Source organism: Enhydra lutris, unplaced genomic scaffold (genome assembly GCF_002288905.1).
Source record: "Enhydra lutris kenyoni isolate GAN:26980312 unplaced genomic scaffold, ASM228890v2 scaffoldscaffold85, whole genome shotgun sequence".
NCBI lineage: Eukaryota > Metazoa > Chordata > Mammalia > Carnivora > Mustelidae > Enhydra > Enhydra lutris.
The window spans coordinates 5,332,439-5,352,797 of NW_019154169.1; the positions used below are offsets into that span (position 1 = coordinate 5,332,439).

The 20,359-nt window shown below is 47.0% G+C and overlaps 1 protein-coding gene across 7 annotated transcripts in view; it reads left to right on the plus strand.

Annotated features, from left to right (window-relative positions):
• Window positions 1-301: 301 nt before the first annotated feature.
• LOC111161449 (WD repeat domain 62) overlaps window positions 302-20,359 on the plus strand; it is a 42,323-nt gene continuing 22,265 nt past the window's right edge. For 2 of the 7 annotated variants that reach the window (XM_022525105.1, XM_022525104.1), the window contains exons 1-9: window positions 302-478; window positions 3,351-3,442; window positions 4,338-4,400; window positions 7,390-7,447; window positions 7,684-7,854; window positions 8,587-8,724; window positions 9,166-9,348; window positions 10,692-10,852; window positions 12,125-12,314. In XM_022525105.1, coding sequence (XP_022380813.1) covers window positions 302-478; window positions 3,351-3,442; window positions 4,338-4,400; window positions 7,390-7,447; window positions 7,684-7,854; window positions 8,587-8,724; window positions 9,166-9,348; window positions 10,692-10,852; window positions 12,125-12,314 — 1,233 coding nt within the window. Of the gene's footprint in view, window positions 479-3,350; window positions 3,443-4,337; window positions 4,401-7,389; window positions 7,448-7,563; window positions 7,855-8,586; window positions 8,725-9,165; window positions 9,349-10,691; window positions 10,853-12,124; window positions 12,315-20,359 lie in introns of those variants that run through there. The other 5 variants (XM_022525106.1, XM_022525108.1, XM_022525109.1 and 2 more) reach the window with 4 other exon arrangements.

The following is a 20,359-nucleotide window of genomic DNA, read 5'->3' on the forward strand; positions in this document are numbered from 1 at the left end:
TTAAAACCTAAATGTTTGTTAATGATAAAAACACCACATAAAAAACGCCACTTCTCTTGATCAGGCATCCTGTAAACTAGCTACGGCTCCACCCTGCCATATACTTTGCTCCACCTCTAAGCCCTCATTGGTCAAAACCGCCGCCCGGCCGCCCTGACATTGGCCAGACCCGGGCCTGCCGCGTCCAATGGGCGGCGGCGCCGGCTTTCCCGCGGCCGTTTGCTCTTCGAGTGGGTCGTGGAGGCTGCGGCAGCGGTTGAGGGGTTGAAGAGCGTAACGGTCGCCCGGCTCCGGTAAGACGATGGCGGCCTTGGGGCCCGGAGGCTACGCGCGGAACGATGCAGTCGAGAAGCTGCCATCCGTGGCGGTCGGAGTTCCGACGAGGAGGGGCCAGTGCTCTCCACCCCCAGCTCCGCCGCTCTGTCTCCGGCGGCGGACACGACTCTCGGCGGCGCCGGAGGACACGGTGCAGAGTCGGGTGAGGAGCTGTTTGTCCTGTCCACCCCAGTTCCAGGGTCCAGGGGCCTCCCCTGATCCCGCCCTTAGATCGTTGGCCCCGCCCTATCAGCCCTCAGCTCGTCCCCTCCGGCTCCTCTCCTGCGGGCTTTGTCTCCTAGGTCCCACCCCGTCATCCTGGGCTCCTCCCACTCTCCCGTCTCCTCCTACTCTCCCGTCTCCTACTCTCCCCGGTGCTGCCACCCTTCCTAGCAGGTTTCTCCCTTCCCCAGGAGTGTATTTTAATTCTAATCACCATCTACTCCCTCCTTCCTGCGTATCCCTTCAGTCACCTTTAGATGTCTCTCTGGGCCCTTCCATTTTTGTTGACCTCGCCCTTCGCTGGATCTTTAGTGTCCCTACCATGTTTAGTCCAGATACCTACCTACCTCGTCTGTCGCTCAGCTGACTCCACCTTCTCTCCCCACCTGCCTTCTCTTTCCTTTTCCTTTTCCAGTGTGGAATTTTTATTACACATTGCCACCCCAAATTATGGAGACCCATGTGAGTAATTGCAAAATCTCACCAGCGGCTCCCTGTTGCGGTGTGGCGGGGGTGGGCGGGGGGTGGCGTACAGAACAGTTCCCTAACTCCTTAGAGAAACAAAGAAGATTTTAAAGTAGGTAGAAGGAATGCCATTAGCACAGCAGCGATTTAAAAAACTTCTCCAACTTTCTGACCTACAAAGTCTGTTTTTATAAAATAGAAGCAACAGTAACCATACCATGGAGTTGCAGGGAGCAGAAATGAACTTGTGACTATGACCTGCTTGGCAGAGTCCAGGTAGAGGATGGAAACATGGTAGATGCTGGTGGATCTTGTTCCTGCCACAAGGATTTCTGCTGCACTATGATTATATCACCCGATACTGGCTGCAAGGCCAGTGCCCCTGCCCATCTCTCTGGCCCTACCTCCACTGTCCTCCCTTTTATCAACATTCAGTCACCCTAGCCTGCTTTCTGTTTTCCTTGAGGCTAAAAGCTCTTTTCCACTTCCTAAGCATTTGCCAAGTCCTCTTGGTTTTTTGCAGCAGTCCACCTGGCTGGCTCCTCATCCCTCAAGTCTCAGCCTGAATATCTCTACCCCGAAAGGCCTTCTTGAACCCCAGCCTAAGACAGACACCTACTTTACTCTTTTACCTAGCATCCTGTATCTTGTATGTTCCTGAAAGTGCCTCGTGAGCTCTAAACTGTGTATAAAATAGAGGAATAGCAATAGCAGTTTCAGAGAAGCGGTAAGCAATGGGGTGAAGCAGCTTCTGTACCCAGACTGCCTGGGCTTAAACCTTAATTATGTTCTTATTTCTTTTCTTAAGATTTTATTTATTTATTTATTTTGAGAAAGAGAGAGCAAGCATGAGCGGGGGGCTGTGGGGTCCTGGGATCGAGCCCTGTCTGCTCAAAGTGGAGCCTGCTTCTCCCTCTCCCTCTGCCTGCCACTCTGCCTACTTATGATCCCTCTCTCTTTCTCTGTCAAATAAATACATAAAATCTTCTTTAAAACTGACCATTGTAGGGGCACCTGGGTAGCTCAGTTGGTTAAGCGGCTGCCTTTGGCTCAGGTCATGATCCCACAGTCCTGGGATCGAGCCCTTCGTTGGGCTCCTTCCTCACTGGGGAAACTGCTTCTCCGTCTCCCTCGGCCTGCTGCTCCACCTGCTTGTGCTCTTTCTCTCTCTACCTCTGTCAAATAAATAAATAAATGAAATAAAAATAAATTTAAAAATTTTAAATGACTATTATATTTTATTAATATCCAGTAATGCTGATCGACAGATATAAAAATGTTGTGAGTGCCATTGCCAGATTGCTTGGGTTAGAGTCCTAGTGCTGCTCCTTCCTGGATGGGTGACCTCTCTGAGCCTCTTTATATCCTCATCTGTAAGAGGGAGACAGTGATGATGATGATGGCCACATCACAGGGTTATAAGTCAGTTCAACTGTAGGTTTTTAAACAGTTCCTGGCTCCTGGTAATTGCTCAAGAAGCCTGAGCTCTTATTATCCTCTGTTTGCCTCTCATTTTTTTTTTTTTTTAAGATTTTACTTATTTGACAGAGAGAGACACAGCGAGAGAGGGAACACAAGCAGGGGGAGTGGAGTGGGAGAAGCAGGCTTCCTGCAGAGCTCTGCGGGAAGCCCGATGCAGGGCTCCATGCCAGGACCCTGGGATCATGACCTGAGCGGAAGGTAGATGCTTAACTGACTGAGCCACCCAGATGCCCAATGGCATCTCATTCCAGAGACTAGCTGGGTTTGTAGCCCAACCAGGCAAACTGGGTACCTGGGTGGCTCAGTTGTTAATCCATTCTTGTTCCCTGCTGTCTCTCCTGCAGGGCCCGGGATACTGACTTTGGAGCCAGAGACTAGCTGGGTTTTAGCCCAACCTTGCCACTCCACAGGTGTGGGATTTTGAGACTCAGCGACCTCATCTGTGGAACTTGTGCCTTCTTCCTTGGGTTGTTGTGGGGTTTCAAATCTTTCATCCATATAAAATTCTTAGAAACTTACTCAGAGGTCATCTTTTCAGTGAGGCCTTCTCTCCTTCCCTGCTTTATTTTTCTCTTTGCTCCTATCATCACCTACATCTATTTTACATATTTGTTTTGTTTTTTATGTCCTCCATCCCATCACCACAAGAATGTGAGTTCCAGGAGGACGGGGATTTTGTCTGTCTTCCTCACCATTCTGTGTCCTTCAGAGACATGTTGAGAAGAACAAATGTTAGCTGTTGGTAGCATGACTGTAGAAGCTCAGTTAGTGTTGGAGGTCACAGGGACTAAATGGGTGACTGAGGCACTGGTGCCATGAAGGACCTTCTGGGACAGGTCGTCCTGACTTGGACTTTTTTCCCACAGGTGTCACTTGAGAAGGTACTTGGCATCACAGCCCAGAACAGCAGTGGCCTAACCTGTGATCCCAGCACCGGCCACGTGGCCTACCTAGCAGGGTGAGTGAATGGGTGGGCTTTGGCTTTGCCATCTGTAGACTGCAGATAAGCTGCCCACCCCTGAGGGCTGTGGAGAGGATCCCATGGGCCCATTGGTGTCTAGAGCAGTACCTGGCATGTGGTGAGCACGATGAAAGCCTTATTGTGACTGCAGGTGGGAGGTGGCAGCAATTCTGGGAAAGACCCAAGCTGTGGGGTCAGCAGCCTAGATTTGTGTCCCAGCTCCACCACGTGCTTTTCTGTGAGCACCTCCTTTTTCATCCGCAAAACAGAACTAGTGACATCCTCCTCTTGGGTAGTAGAGAGGACTGAAAGATATCCTCCTAACTGTTCATTCCACAAATACTGATCTAGCCTGGCCCTGTTCTAGGTACTGAAGGGACCCCTCCATGCCTATAGGGCAGGCCAGACCTGTAGTCATTCCTGAGGAACTGTACCTGTTATTCAGTCTTTGGGATGCAGTCCAGGGGTGGGCTCTTGAATCTGACAGTGTGTGGATTCATATCCCCACTCTGTCCCTGACCTGCTGGGTGGCCCGGGACAAAGGATTTTCCCTCTTTGGGCCTCAAGTTTCCTCATCTCTGAAAGGGGACTAAGATGTCCAACTTCCCCTGGGAGTTGTGAGGATTTAAAGAGATTGAGCACATAGGTCTTTATCAGCCCAGGGTCTGACAGAATAGTTACCACAGAGGAAGTGTTGGTTTCTGTTTCCAAATATATCATTTAATAACGTGCAGCGCCGTGGCATTCTCAGCATAGATACATGGAGGGGGATGAGAGACTCTTCTATTCAGAGGGAGCCTTATTTATGTGTGGGCTCTTCCGCTGGGATTGGAAGCATCCCTGGCCCCTAGCACTTCCTTTAGTTAAGGCACATTTCGCTCTTTCTCCCCAGCTGTGTGGTGGTGATTTTGAATCCCAAGGAGAACAAGCAGCAACACATTTTTAACACTGCCAGGTAGGCTGGGCCCTGGGCATTGGGTGGGGGTGGGTCTGGGGTCCTGGCATCTACCCACTTCCCCACATTGCTCGGAAGCTCGTGGGTGGGCGACTAACTCATTTGCTCACCCATCGGTTCAGCTACATTCTGCTGCTTTGTGCGAGGTAGCGTTCCAGGTGCTGAGGACAGTGAGAGTCTCAGCTCTTGCAGAGCTGACAGCTCAGCAGGGGAGACACTACACCAGTGGGCAAATTACTAGCCAACCCTGACCATTGCTGTGGAGGAAAGAACAAGGATGTGTTAGGGCAGGTGTACAGATGAAGAACCATGGGGGAGAGGGGAGCCATACCAGCAGGCCCAGGTTGGGCCTCCCGGAGGCTGAGACCTGAGAGAAATAACGGGGTGATCCCGTGAAAGTGTTCCAGGTAGAGGGAGCAGCAAGCACAAAGGCCTGGCCATGGTTAAGAATCTTGGGGTGTTTTAAGGAGCAGCTGGGTGGTCCTGTGCCTGGAATGAAGGAGTGAGTGTGGGGGAGATGAGGCGGAGACAGAAGCCACATCTGGGTATTGGTAATTTTTTAACTTTTTATATTGAAATAATTTTAGTCTTTAAAGAATAGTAGAAAAGGGCGCCTGGGTGGCTCAGTGGGTTAAGCCGCTGCCTTCGGCTCAGGTCATGATCTCAGGGTCCTGGGATCGAGTCCCGCACCGGGTTCTCTGCTCGGCAGAGATCCTGCTTCCCTCTCTCTCTCTCTGCCTGCTTCTCCATCTACTTGTGATCTCTCTCTGTCAAATAAATAAATAAAATCTTTAAAAAAAAAGAATAGTAGAAAGAATGCCTGTATACCTTTCCCCCATTTTCCCAAATGTTAACCTTTTACCACATTTGCTTTACCATTCTTGGTCTATATACATGGTAATTTTTTTTTTTTTTTTTCGGAACCATTCGAGAGTAAGCTGCCAACATGATGTCCTTGTACTGCTGACTCTTTCAGAGGGTGTTTCTGAGCCGGGGGCAGCATTATCCTTCAAAACCACAGTACAATCAGCAAAGGCAGGAAATTGAAATTGGTACATCACTACCATTTAAGCCTCTTTCAGGTTTTACCATTTATCCCCAGAATGTTGTTTTGTTTTTTTCCCAAGAATGTTCTTTATAGCAAAAGGATTCTGTCCAGTATCAAACGTTGCATTTAGTTGTCTCTTCAGGCTTTTTTAGTCTGAAGCAGTTTCTTCATCTGTTCTTGACTTTGATGACCTTGACGCTTGAGGATTACAGGCCAGGTATTTTGTAGAAGGCCCCAGCCTTCGGGCTTGTCTGATGTTTCCTCATAGACTGAGGTTCTATATCCGAAGAAAGCTAGATGGTGATGTCTTCTATGACTGGTAGTGTTCACTTGGGCCCTTGGTGAAGGTGGTATCTGCCAGACTTTCCCCCTGTGAAGCCTCTTTCCCTCTGGTGATTAGTGAGTATCTCATGGGGAGCATCTCTGAAACAGCAGATATTACCCTGTTCCTCACCAAACTTTCATTCACGAGTCCTAGTGTGGCTTTGATGTTTTTCAAAGGCTCCGCAGGGAATTCCGATGCGCGGCCAGGGCTCTGCCCAGTCGGATTAGGTAACATCGGGAGGACTCCCCCATGTAGAGGTCTCCTCATCTCCAAACTGGCTGAGAGTCCTGACTTCCCAGAGTGTGCTTGAGGAATGAGGGCCATGATGCCCATATAGCATTTGCAGAGAGCAGGGCACGAGTTCAAGGTGGGCGACAGGTCAGGGGTGGCTGCAGACAACAGAACCCCATAGAAAGCATGGCTTCAAATGCAAGGGCACACCGTTCTTGCACGAATGAAGTCTGGAGGCGGGCACCCAGGCGGCTGGTGTGTCTACAAGCATCAGGAACCCCCGTCTGCCTGCCTGTCTGTTCTGTCGTGCCTTCTGTGAGGCTCCTGTTCTTGAGGTTGCCTCATGGTCCAAGATGGAGTTCTGGCTGTTGTGTCCTTGATTCAGAAGGGGAATGAGTGGGGATGAGGGCAAAGAGTTCCCTTGGAGAAGCTTTTCAGGAAATGGCACAGAGCATTTCAGTGTACCTGTGGTTGGCCGGAAGAAATTGTGTAGCTGTGTCTGTGTAGCTGCAAGAGAGGTGAGGAGATGCACTCATGCTGGGGACGCTGCCTTCCTAATTCAAACTCGGATTCTATCGGTGAGGAAGGAGGGGCAGGTGGCCATCGGATGGGCAGCTTGCCTCGTCTGCCGCTGTGGGAGCGATGAGAAGCCTCCAGAGTTGAAGCGATGATGATGATAAGCGTTCTGTGAGGTCATCAAAACTCAGCATTCACTTATTATTTACACACCAAGTAACTCACGTGTGGGGGACACTTACCAGACTATTAAGGAACACAGATAGAAGAGGGAGGGGAAAAGAAAACAGTGTGGTCTGGGAACCATGAAACTTGCTACCCAAAAAGTGTGTAAACTAGTCTGGTCGTTCAGTCCTTGTGCAGGCCAGAGAGAAACATGCTGATCGCTTATGGGTTTTCCAGAACACCTTGCATGATTAACAGTGAGCCACATGCTGCAGACTGTCTTGTGTACTGCCAGGATCCTCCCTTCAGCCCCACCCCCAGAGTTAGGCTGGATTGGTACCATTTCCTGCACCTGAGTTTCTCAGGGTTACGGTGGGTGGGCTCTTAGGGAGCCCCACCACTCCTGAGGGAGAGGAAAGGAAGGTCCCTGTCCAGTGACCGTCCTGTCTGGGTTTGGGGCCTTTGCTTTTACCCGCATTGCCCTGGACCACTGACCCCCTTCTGGCAGCAGAGAATGCAAGGGACGCATGGTGTGCTCTTCTGGGCACACAGGCAGCACTGGCTCCATGGGAGCAGCTGGCACTTGCTTCTCCTCTTAAGGCTTGGAAGCAGAGAGTGGGCAGAGTTCTGTGAGCACAGCCAGACAGGGGTCTGACTGCCTGCCCGCCTTGGAACCAGTGACCAGCCCCTTTCCTTACCCCCAGGAAGTCTCTGAGTGCTCTGGCCTTCTCCCCTGATGGGAAGTACATAGTGACGGGGGAGGTGAGTTGTGATGGTGATTGAGTGGTTGGGGAGGGATCTTGGGGCCATTCCTTCTACCCTTCAGGAGGCCTGGGACATCCCTAGAATAGCTTATACCCAGGCCAGAAAGCACCATGGCAGATGGGGGAGGCAGCTTTTGGATACATCCTGGGGCAATGCCAGTTTCAGCCCTAATAGCCCTTCTAGCCCCCGCCTGGTGCAGAACCTATCAGCAGTCATGGCCCCGCCTTCCCCAGAACGGGCACAGGCCTGCTGTGCGCATCTGGGACGTGGATGAGAAGAGTCAGGTGGCAGAGATGCTGGGCCACAAGTACGGCGTGGCCTGTGTGGCCTTCTCCCCCAATATGAAGCACATTGTGTCCATGGGCTACCAGCACGACATGGTACTCAACGTCTGGGACTGGAAGGTGAGACAACTGGTGGGTGTGTGGGCTGCCAGAGCACCCTGAGGCTTAGGCACTGAGCAAACTAAATGAGATAATTTGGTGAAGTGTTCATTTATCCAGAAAATATTTATTGAGCACATACTGAATGCTGATCCCTGTTCTAGACACTTACTATAAGGCATATGACAAGCTCTCAACTAGTGGAATTACGTAATTATTTTCATATCAACCAGCTATGACCTTGAGCAAGTGACTTGACTTCTCTGTAAGTCTCTTTCCTCACCTGTAAGATGGATATGCTGGCATCTATCTCATTGAGTTGTGAAAATTCGGTGAGCTGTTATGTGCTGGAAGGCTGGACTTTGGAACAGCTAGGGGAGGACTTAGAGGTAGCAGACGTGGGTACCAAATCCTGGCTCTGTTCATTACCTGCTGTGTGACCTTAAGCACATAACACCACCTCTCTGAGCCTGGCAGAGGTGGGGAGAAGCACCTTCCACATAGGACTTTCGAGATGATTTCATGCTGTGAAGGCTCAGCCATGTGTGAGCTGTAGAGCTTGGACTCTTGGGGAGAGCTCTGGAGCTTACACATGGAAACCTTTCCAAGCCTCAAGTCTCCTCTGTCACTGGAGGGCCCAAAGAAAACTGACTTGGAGCAGGAGAGGGTAAGGAGATGAAGGGCTGAGGGCAAAGGCACAAATGGTCCAATGGACGGGTGCTGGCATGAACTTGTCTGCATTGATTTTTCCAGAAGGACATTGTGGTGGCTTCCAACAAGGTATCATGCAGGGTCATCGCCCTCTCCTTCTCGGAGGACAGCAGCTATTTTGTCACTGTAGGGAACCGGCATGTGAGGTTCTGGTTCTTGGAAGTCTCCACAGAAGCAAAGGTAGGTTTCTGCCCCTGCTCCCTTAGCCAGGCCTGGGAAGTAACCATTAGGGGCGGTGTGGACTCCTGTTTCTACTTGAGATTTGAAGGCGATAACCTCAAAAGTTGTCTGGCCTCTGGTTCAACTTCTCCTTCCGGGCCTGCTCTTTAGGTGCTGTCAGGCCCTGCTGGGAAATCCACCACCCCCCACCCTCTCACCCCACTACCCCCGACCCCCAGCACTGACCCTGGGGCCAGACCTCTTTCCTGGACTGCTGCCTCCCAGAGTCTCTGCCTGGAAGTGTGTGTTCTGTTTTTCTCTTCCCTTCTCCATTTGGAGGAATGTCTTAGAGTCTTTTGTTTAGGTATGTGTCATAGTCTCTGGTCAGGAGAGTCCCATTGCGACCTTGCTGGGATCTAGGCCATGTGGACAGTGTCTTCCTCTGTCCTGCTGTGCCTCCAGGTGACAGGCACTGTGCCCCTCGTGGGGCGCTCAGGGATCCTGGGTGAGCTGCACAACAACATCTTCTGTGGCGTGGCTTGTGGCCGGGGCCGGATGGCAGGGAGTACCTTCTGTGTGTCCTACTCGGGCCTCCTTTGCCAGTTCAACGAGAAGAGGGTGCTGGAGAAGTGGATCAACCTGAAGGTACCCCACCCTCCCTCCTTCCTTGCCGTCAGTGGGGAAAACATTCTTCCCAGGACACGTGTCTCCAGGGACACTCAGTAATATCCCTGCCTCGTAGTTGATCCCACTAGGTCTGGGTTTGACTCCTCAGAGGTTCTGCTCGTGAGACTCTGAGTGAGTGACTCTCCCTCTCCGAGCCTCAGTTTCCTCATCTGTAAAATGGAAATCCTGCTGCCCACCTTGATCAGGGAGTCCCATGATGTAATATATAGAAGGTACGCAGCATGGTGCCTGGTACCCTGTGATGGGCTTCGTTACAATTGCTCTCCCATCACTGTTTGATGAGCACTCTTGGCTGGTGGGAGAACTACATCTTTTTTTTTTTTTTTCTAACCTAAGGTGTTACTGACTTCATTTTTTAGTCAAAAAAGGGCTGTATTAAAAATACGTAACATTTTACATTAAAGGATGATATAGCTATAAATTGCAGACCACTTTTCTTCAGGATCTGAGGGTTTGAATCCAAACCGTTTTCTTGTTCTGAGACTGGATGGCAGGAACATCATGATTTTCCCTCCTTTTCCTACCCCTGCTCTTGTGGATCCCCTCCAGAGCTCACCTTTAGGGCTAAAGGCACAGTGTCAGGCTTCTAGAATTCTAGAAGAATTCAGAGTTTCATCTGTTTTTCCTAGTCGGTTAAACATCATTTTTTTCCCCCTCATTTGAATCCTCTTTCTAGAACTTTAGCTGCTTAAGCAAGTCCAAAGCTTTTGACAGTTAGCCCCTGAGCAGTTGTCTTATGCTCAACTGCTCAACAGCAGTTGTCATACTTAATGACTTATAAATTAAGTCCCTCTCGATCTGGAAAAGCTCCTCCAATCTGCATCTAGGGGTCTGGCCCTTGCTGCCCCTTCCATCTGTGTATCCTGGTAGGATAGATCGCCTGAGAGTCTTTCCTGTAAACGGTCTCATTTTTCTGTGTTGCTCTGAAGTCTAAGCTCTCTGAAATTGTTTTTAAACAATAGAGAATAAACTGTAAGCGTCCGATCCCACCCTGGAGCCACAGGCTCCCTCTCCAAAGTCCCAGCCTGCTGCACAGATGATCCCCCACGCACAGCTGACTTCCTCTGTAGACACCGATGACCGTTCTGTCACCGTTTATGCCTCTCCCTGCTGGCACATTTCCTTCAGTAGTGACAGCTATATCCTGATTCCAAAAGTTTAAAATTTGCTGAAATGGACTTCTTAGGCCCAGGGAACTCTCAGGCTTCTCTGGAGGCTGACGTCTGCTCTGTTAGTCCCTATGTCTCTGCACTGGGCTACGTGGAGCACCACGTCCACTTGGGTCCCCTTTGCCTCCACAGGTCTCCTTATCCTCCTGCCTCTGTGTCAGCCAGGAGCTCATCTTCTGCGGCTGCACGGATGGGATCGTCCGCATCTTCCAGGCCCACAACCTGCAATATGTCACGAACCTGCCCAAACCACATTACCTGGGGGTGGACGTGGCTCAGGGCCTGGAGCCCAGGTACTGCCCTGCAGAGGGTGGGGGTGGGGCTTCCAGCTTCATGTACCCACCTGGCCAGCCCTGGGCTGGAAGGATAGAGCCAGAACAAGGCAGCAAAATCTCTGCCCCCATGAAGTCTGTGGTCTGGTGAGGGAGCTTGATGCTAAACAATTATACAAACAAGGTCATTTCAGAGAGTCCTAAGTGCTTCGGTGACATAAACCAGGAAGGAAAGTGCCTGGGGGTGGGGCTGTGTGGACTGGGAGCCAGAGGAAGTCTCTGGTGAGGAGGAGCCAGCTATGTGGGGAGGTGGGTCCTGAGAGAAGTGTAAAGACTGAAGGGCAAAAGGCCCTGGGTGTGGCATGTGGCAGGAACAGCCACGGGCTGTATGGCCGGAGCCTAGTGTGCCAAGGGAGGATGTTAGGAGACAGGTCTGAACATTGACGGAGGCTGGCGTGGGGAGCTTATAGTCTCTTCTGAGGTCATTGGGTGGCCCCTGGAGATTTCAGGCGTTGGAGTTAGTTGTATGGTCAGCCGTAAGCATTAGATCCTCTGGCTGCCATATTGAGAGCGGGTGGAAGGGCTGAGCTGTGGTGTATCTTTGGTGTAAGGCTGTTGGGGGGAGCGGCTACCTAACCAGGGGGTGCTGGGTGCCTGGGGCTGCCTCTTTGTAGGCTGCCGGACACTACCTCCTGGGTACCTTTTCCAAGTGACCCACAGTGTTGTGTCACAGTGGCCAGGCCGTCCAGTTCTGCCACCTTTGCTGTGTGTGCTTTCATTTCCTCATCTGTGAACTTTAGTACTGACCTTTCCTGGAGACTGGGAACTCAGTATAGCTAAAGCTCTCAGATCGGCCCATAGTAAGAGCTCAGTAAACTGTAGCCTTTGCAGGAAGGCCCCAGGCCAGGGGACAGCTCCCCAGTCCCCCAGCATAGGGATATTTGGTCATGTGTTGGCAGGGCTAATGAGAGAGAACTAAGGTACATGCCCATTATCCTTCCCTGCTCAGAGAGAGGTGAGTGAGAGAGGGTGGGCTAAATGAGCGGAGGTGAAAATTCAGATGTTCTCAGGGGCCAGGCAGAAGCTTCCAGTTTACAACCTCTGTACTAGAAGCAAAAGCAAAGGAAGCAGGGAGGGAGGAGAGAGACGTAGAGCTGGAATGGAGATGAACCACCCCAATTAACATAAGAGAGGACAGTGCCAGGGAAGAGGCAGTTCAGAGTGTCACCAGCGGCAGCTGTCACTACTCACACTGACATTGATGGTGACTGACGACCCATGTGGTCTTGTTAGCTTCCTCTTCCGCAGGAAGGCAGAAGCAGTCTACCCAGATACAGTGGCACTGACCTTCGACCCCATCCATCAGTGGCTGTCTTGCGTGTATAAGGACCACAGCATCTACATCTGGGATGTCAAAGACATCAACAAAGTAGGAAAGATGTGGTCAGAGCTCTTCCACAGCTCCTACGTCTGGAACGTGGAGGTGAGCCCCTCTTTTCGGACCTCTGCCCCTGCTCAGCTCCCATCCGGGGCTTAGCTGGGGAAAGCTTCTGCAGTTCGGGGAACCCATTCAGGCCTTCCTTCACAAGATAGCCATGGCCCCAGATTGATACCAGATGCTGTTCAAGGTGCTGGGGACACAGCTGGGAAGGAAACTGACAACGGTCCTGCCCTGCTGGAGCTCACATTTGGGCAGGAAAGTAAACTCACGCATGTCATCGGTAATAGCCAAGCGGCACTACCTCTCCAAAGACAAAAGAAAACAGTGTTAAGGAAAAGGGACCAAGGGTGCTATTCTAGAGAGGAGACTGATCGGGGAAGGCCTATCTGAGGATGTGACATTCAAGCAGAGACCTGCAGGAGGCGAGGGGCAGAGGCAGGCAGCTGTGCAGGAGAAGGGCAGCAGGAGCCTGTGGACCTCGGGGAGCGCACTGTGGAGGGCCATTTGTGTAGCTTAGTGCTTTTTCAAGTGCTGAAGTTTTCTGGGAGTGAGTCTTTGGGGTGTTTTCATTCTCTAAAGCTGTTCTAAGTTTTCCCTGCAAATAAGACAACTGATGGGGAAATAATTGTATTCTACCTCCCTCTGCCCCTGAAAATTTCTTACTGCTGTTGGAGCGTTTGTCCTTGGAGAAGTTATGTTTTCAGTGGCCCAAGTCAGAAGGGGGAGCAATAACTTGATCCTTTTGAATAAGCATCATTCAGCCCTTTGCCTGCGACTACTTGAATCCCGTTTGCCTTCACGGATCTGACGTTTCTGCCGACAGCACTTTTCTCACTTAACAAGAATGTTTTTTAAAGAACTTTAAAATTTTATATATAAAATATTTTCCTTGGAAAAAAAGGTGAAATATTACAAAGCTAAAGTCTATCTTGATCACCTCCCCACCCCACAAACCCTCACCTTTGTTATTTATTATGTTCTTTCAGTTCATTTCCTTGCATCTGCCTGTTATTTGTATATATCTATTTCCTCAACAGAAATATCTGTGGGTGCATCTTTTCATCAGTTCTGGAAAGAATAGCCAGGACAGATTTAAAAATTGTCTCTACCTCATTCTTTCTCTTCTTCTGCAACTCCTAATGTCCTGCCTCTCTATCCTTCATATTTGTTTAAAATAACCCAGATCTAGAAATCCACATGAAGGAAATGTACAATTTATTGATTATTGTTAGCAGCTGTTGATTGCTCAATGCCTAGATCCATTTACTCCTTGGGGGTTGCGATATGGTGATATTCTAATTCTATCATTTCTTTTTATTAGTTGGACTACTTATATGAAGAAACACTTCCCCTCATCTACCATTTGGTCACCCAGTGGTACACTTCATATAGGAAAGGCAGGATAAATGCTTGATTCTTTCCCTTTATTTACCAGTTTTCAAGATAATGAATTGGTTCCCTGTTCTCTAAAGGTAACTCGTTGTTTTTATTTAATATCATTATATATTCACATATGTAAATATATTGGAATATATTTTAATCATTACAATTATTAACATTATTGAAGCTCAAATTGTCCCATCTTTGACCAGTGGGAGCCTCTTCTAGTTGGCTCCTGAGTCCTTTGGACATGACCCCAACAGTCTTTCTTTGGGAGCTACCTTGCTATTTGAGATGACAAGATGTTCCAGCCTCATCTTGTACATTTCTTATCCCAGACCTAGAATCAACCATTTCTTAAAGAAGCCCTGTGTTTTGTTTTCAGTTTGACTTGGTATTTCAAATTCACAGTCTTGAGTGCCGGGGGTGCTCATAGGTAGTGGATTGATGCTTCCGGAATGCTAAAGACATGGGGGATGATGGAATTAGAATATCCCCGTTAATCATTTACTTATCCCCACATTATAGGTACAACAGTTTAAGAATGGCAATTACTCAATTTTGAAAAGAGTTAAAACAATTTTTTTGCATATGTTCTCTCCACTCTCCCCCGGTTTTTAAAAATATACTACATCTATGTGATCTGATCATGTAGCCATTATATACCATATTCTCTCCCTTATGACCCCATTTTTTTAGGGGGTATAAGTGTACATATGTATTATGGTGAAGTACACATAGCATAAAATTCGCCATTTAAACCATTTAATTTTTTTTTTGAGAGAGAGGAAAGCGTGTACACGCATCCATGCATGCACAGGTTGAGGAAAAGGGGCAGAGGGAGAGGGAAAGAGAGAATTTTTTTTTTTTTTTAAGATTTTATTTATTTGACAGACAGAGACCACAAGTAAGCAGAGAGGCAGGCAGAGAGAGAGGAGGAAGCAGGCTCCCTACCAAGCAGAGAGCCCGATGCAGGGCTCAATCCCAGGACCCTGAGACCATGACCCGAGCTGAAGGCAGAGGCTTCAACCCACTGAGCCACCCAGGTGCCCCGGAAAGAGAGAATCTTAAGCAGACTTCAAGCTCAGTGCAGAGCCTGACTCAGGGCTTGATCTCACCACCCTGAGATCATGACCTGAGCCCAAATCAAGAGTCAGACACTTAACTGACTGAGCCACCCAGGTGCCCCTAAATCATGTTAAAATGTACAATTCAGTGGCATTTAGTACATTCATAATGTTGTACAACCATCCCTACTATCTAGTTCTGGAACATTTTCATCACCCCAAAAGGAAACACTGTACCTGTTAAGCAATTACTCCCCTTCCCACTCTCCCAGCCCTAATCTGCTTTCTATCGCTATGGATTTGCTTGTTCTGAATATTTCGTACAAATGGAATAATAGAATATGTGGACTTTGTGTCTGGCTTCTTTCGCTTAGTATGTTTTCAAGGTTTATCCATGTTATAACATGTTTCAGTGCTTCATTCCTTTTTAAGGTTGAATAATATTCCATCGTGTGGATATACCACATTTTGTTCATCTGTTCATCACTTGATGGACATTTGTGTTGTATCTACCTCTTGGCTATTATGAATAGTGCTGCTCTGGACATTCATGTACAAGCTTTGATTATCGGCTTTCAGTTCTTTTGGGTCTATACCCATGAGCAGAACTGCTGGGTCATAATGGTAATTCCTTGTAGCCTTTTGAGGAACCATTAAACTTTTCCGTGGCTGCACCAATTTTAGATTCCTCCTCCTTCTTTTTTTTTTTTTTTTTAAAAGCAATTTCACCTGCGGCTTGAACTCACAACCTTGAGATCAAAAGTTGCAAACTTCCAATTGAGCCAGCCAGGGGCTCCTCACCATTTTACATTCCCAACAGTGATGTATGAGGATTCCAGTTTCTCTGCATCCTTACCAATATTAGTTTTTTGTTTTTTGGTTTTAAATTATAGCGATCTTAGTGTTTGTGAAGAGGTACTATGTTGTGGTTTTGACTTGCATTTCCCTAATTGTTAATGATGTTGTTGAGCATCTGTTCGTGTACCAGTTGCTAATTTGTATATCCTTGGAGAAATAGATTTTCAAATTTTTTGCCTGTTTTTTACTTAGGTTGTTTGTATTTTTGCTGTTGAATTGTAAGATTCTTTATATATTCTGGATACCAGACCCTCATTAGATATGTGCTTTGCAGATATTTTCTCTCATTCTCTGTTATCTTTTCACTTTTTTTTTTTTAAAGATTTTATTTATTTATTTGACAGAGAGAGAGACATCACAAGTAGGCAGAGAGGCAGACAGAGAAAGAGGGGGAAGCAGGCTCCCTGCTGAGCAGAGAGCTCGATGCAAGGCTCGATCCCAGGACCCTGAGACCATGACCTGAGCCAAAGGCAGAGGCTCCACCCACTGAGCCACCTAGGCACCCCATCTTTTCACTTTTTTGATGGTATCCTTTGATGTACAGAGGTTTTTAATTTTGATGAAGTCTGAGTTATCTGTTTGTATCTTCAGTGTCATAGCTAACAAATCATTGCCAAATCCATGATCATGAAGATTTCTTTTTCTTTTAAGACTTTTAAAAGTTTTATTATTTTAGGGGTGCTTGGGTGGCTAAGTTATTTAAGTGCGTCCAACTCTTGATCTCAGGGTCATGAGTTCAGGCCCTGTGTTGGGCTCCACACTGGGTGTGGAGCCTACTTAAAAAGTTTTATTGTTTTAGCTCTTTCAATTAGGTCTTTGATCTCTTTTGAGATAATTTTTGTGTATCCTTGAAGCAGGGGTCCAACATCATTATTTTGCATGTGGATATATAGTTCAAGCACCATTTATTGAACAGACTATTCTTTCCCCATTGGATAATCTTGGCACACTGGTTGAAAAGCAATTGACCATAGATGTATGGGTTTAATTTTGTATTCTCAATTATATTCCACTGATGTAGGTCTATCTTTATGCCAGGAGTACATTTTTTTAAATTATTGTAGTTTGTGGTAAGTTCTGAAATGAGGAAGTACATTTCCAACAACTTTGTTCTTCTTTATCAATATTTGTTTGACTCTTTGGGGTCCCTTACAATTCCATATGAATTTCATTTTTTTTTTTTTTAAGTTTTTTTTTTTTTTAATTTATTTATTTGTCAGAGAGAGAGAGAGGGAGAGAGAGCACTGGCAGATGGAGGCAGAGGGAGAAGCGGGCTCCCCGACGAGCAAGGAGCCCAATGTGGGACTCGATCCCAGGATGCTGGGATCATGACCTGAGCCGAAGGCAGCTGCTTAACCAACTGAGCCACCCAGGTGTCCCCCATATGAATTTTAGAATCATCTTTTCCATTTCTGGGGAGGGAAAAAAAGACTTTATCTCCATTGTAATCTTTATTTTCTTCTTCCTGCCAGCTTTTGGTTTAGTTGCTTTTGTTTTTCTAGTTCCTTCAGTGAGACTTTATTGATTTGAGATTTTTTTAAAGATTTGTTATTTTTATTTTGAGAGAGGTTTGTGTGGTGGGGGAGGTGGTGGGCAGAGGGAGAGAGAATCCCAAGTAGACTATGCTGATTGCAGAGCTCACTGTGGGGCCCTATCCCATGACCCTGAGATTACAACCTGAGCCAAATCCTAGAGTTGGACACTTAACCAACTGAGCCACACAAGCACTCCTAAGATTTTTTTTTTTTTTTCTAATTTATTTTGGGGGGAGAGAAAGAGCGAGAGCACAAGCAGGGGAAGGGGCAGAGAGAGAAGCAGACTCCTTGCTGACCAGGGAGCTTGACTTGGGGCTCCATCCCAGCACCCTGGGATCATGACCTGAGCCAAAGCTAGACACTTGACAAACTGAGCCATCCAGGCACCTCAATCTTCTTTTTTAATGTAGGCATTTACAGCCATAAATTTCCCTCTGAGCATTGCTTTTGCGGCATGCCATAATTTTGGTATATTGTGTTTTCATTTTCATTTGTCTCAGAGTATTTTCTAATTTCTCCTTAATTTCTTCCTTGACCCATTGATTGTTTAAGAGTATATGGTTTAATATTCATGTATTTGTTAATTCTCCAAATTTCCTTGTTATTTGTAATTTCATTCCAATTGTGGTTGGAGAAGATTGTATGATAACAGTCTTTTAAAATATATTGACTTGGGGGTGCCTGGGTGGCTCAGTGGGTTAAAGCCTCTGCCTTCGGCTCAGGTCATGATCCCAGGGTCCTGGGATCAAGCCCCACATCGGGCTCCCTGCTCAGCAGGGAGCCTGCTTCCCTTCCTCTCTCTCTGCCTGCCTCTCTGCCTACTTGTGATCTCTGTCAAATAAATAAATTAATTAAATGTTTTTTAGATAATTAATTAACTAATTAATTAATTATTTTTTAAAAGGTTGATTCTGAAAGTTTTTTCCAGCTTAAGTTTGCTTTGGTGGAAGGATAGATTTTTGGAGTTCTCTGCTATGCCATTTTCAGCAATGTCACTTGACACACATTTACTCTTTGTTCTGCAAGTAACTGCATCCTTTTACATAGACATCTGTTGACATCTCTAGTTGTTTTTGTTGTCCAGAGCTCGTTCTTTAGAAGATTTAACAGGAGCAGTTCATGGGACAATGTTTTCTGAGTTTTTGCATTGGGTGAGCTTATATTTACCCTTCATACTTGAAAGTCACCCCTGCTGGATAGAAAATGCTTGGCTCATATTTTCTTTCTGTCTATGTTAAATATGTTGTTTTATTTTCTTATGGTTATTGAAATGTCTGATGGTTTTAAGTCACTTGCTGTGTTTCCCTAGAAGCCCAAAAGATTTCTTTTACTTGTAAGTCTAGTAATCCTACTCTAGAGTGTGTCTTGGTATTGGTTTTTTTAGGTAGACATATTGCTGCAGTATACATTTTAGTATTTTTTTCTGTTCCCTTGACTTGGTTTTCTTCAGAAATTTCTATTATCTGTATGTTGGATCTTATTTGCCTAGCTCCAATATTGTCACTTTTTCTCAAATTCTTTTAGTTTCTTTCATTTCTCTTTGATTTTTTTTTTCAAAGATTTATTTATTTATTTGACAGGCAGAGATCACAAGTAGGCAGAGAGGTAGGCAGAGAGACAGGGGGAAGCAGGCTCCCTGCTGAGCAGAGAGCCTGATGAGGGGCTCGATCCCAGGACCCTGAGATCATGACCTGAGCCAAAGGCAGAAGCCTAACCCACTGAGCCACCCAGGTGCCCCAATTTCTCTTTGATTTTTAATAATTTCCCCCCCTTTGTCTATTTCTTCATGCCTTACATTTTGTGTTTATTCACTTTTGGATTCCTTCTCATTTGGCTTTTATTTCTAATATGATTTCTTCATTTATTTCTAACTCTTAGAATTCTGTCATCTTATTTCTGAGTTTTCTAATTGTGATTTAGGTTGCTTTTCATGTCTCATTTTCTTAATGTCTTTTAGCTTATTTTGAAATAGTTACAGTTTTTGTGGGGTGCCTGGGTGGCTCAGTGGGTTAAAGCCTCTGCCTTCAGCTTGGGTCATGATCCCAGAGTCCTGGGATGGAGCCCCGCATCAGGCTCTCTGCTCAGCGGGGAGCCTGCTTCCCCCTCTCCCTCTGCCTGCCTCTCTGCCTATTTGTGATCTCTGTCTGTCAAATAAATAAATAAAAATCTTTAAAAAAAAAGAAAAAGAAAAACAGAAGTTGGTGTAGTTCAGAACAGGTTTTCTAACTTCCCAAGAAAGAATTCCATCTTTTATGATTTTTATATTGTTAAAAAAAATGTTTGGCAGCTTGCTTTCTGATATTTCCTTGTTATGCTCCTATTTGTGCGTTGTGCCCCTCCTTTTTTCTAAGCTTCCCCTGTACTCTGGCTCTCCTGTCTCTATCCTGATCAGTTTTGTTTCTACTCCCAATAGTCTCCCCTCAGGGTAGGGCTTTGCCCTCGAAGAGAGCCCTGGCTGGTTAGTTGTGAGAGTTCAGTGGGCCTTCAGTGCTCCAGGTTCCTCAGAGCCCGCTGCCAGACCTTGCCCTCAAGCACTGTTGGAGGGGATGCAACCCTCCCAACTTGAACTGCTGTTCAGTTTGGCCCATTGTACCTTCCCATGACTCCCTGTTGGCTACTTCGGGGTTATCCTTTGTTGGGTCTCTGAGGTGCCTCGTTGCTTCCCTCTACTTTCTCTCATATACACGTTAATGATATATAGATCTTATGACTGGAGGTAGTTTGTCTCTACCTGCTTGTATTTTGGGAGTTAAGAGAATATTTCATCCCCTCATTTTGCTGTAAATGGTGCTCATGGGATTTTGGTTTTGTTATCTGGTTGTTCATTTTTGTATGGGTTTGTTTGTTTGTTTTTTAAGATTTCATTCGTTTAGGGGCGCCTGGGTGGCTCAGTGGGTTAAAGCCTCTGCCTTCGGCTCAGGTCGTGATCCCGGGGTCGTGGGATCAAGCCCCGTGTCAGGCTTTCTGCTAGGTGGGGACCCTGCTTCCCTTCCTCTCTCTCTCTCTCTCTGGCTGCCTCTCTGCCTGCTTGTGATCTCTGTCTGTCAAATAAATCAATAAAATCTTTTTTATTTATTTTTTATTTTTTATTTTTTTTAAAGATTTTATTTATTTATTTGTCAGAGAGAGAGAGGGAGAGAGAGCAAGCACAGGCAGACAGAATGGCAGGCAGAGGCAGAGGGAGAAGCAGGCTTCCTGATGAGCAAGGAGCCCGATGTGGGACTCGATCCCAGCGTCCTGGGATCGA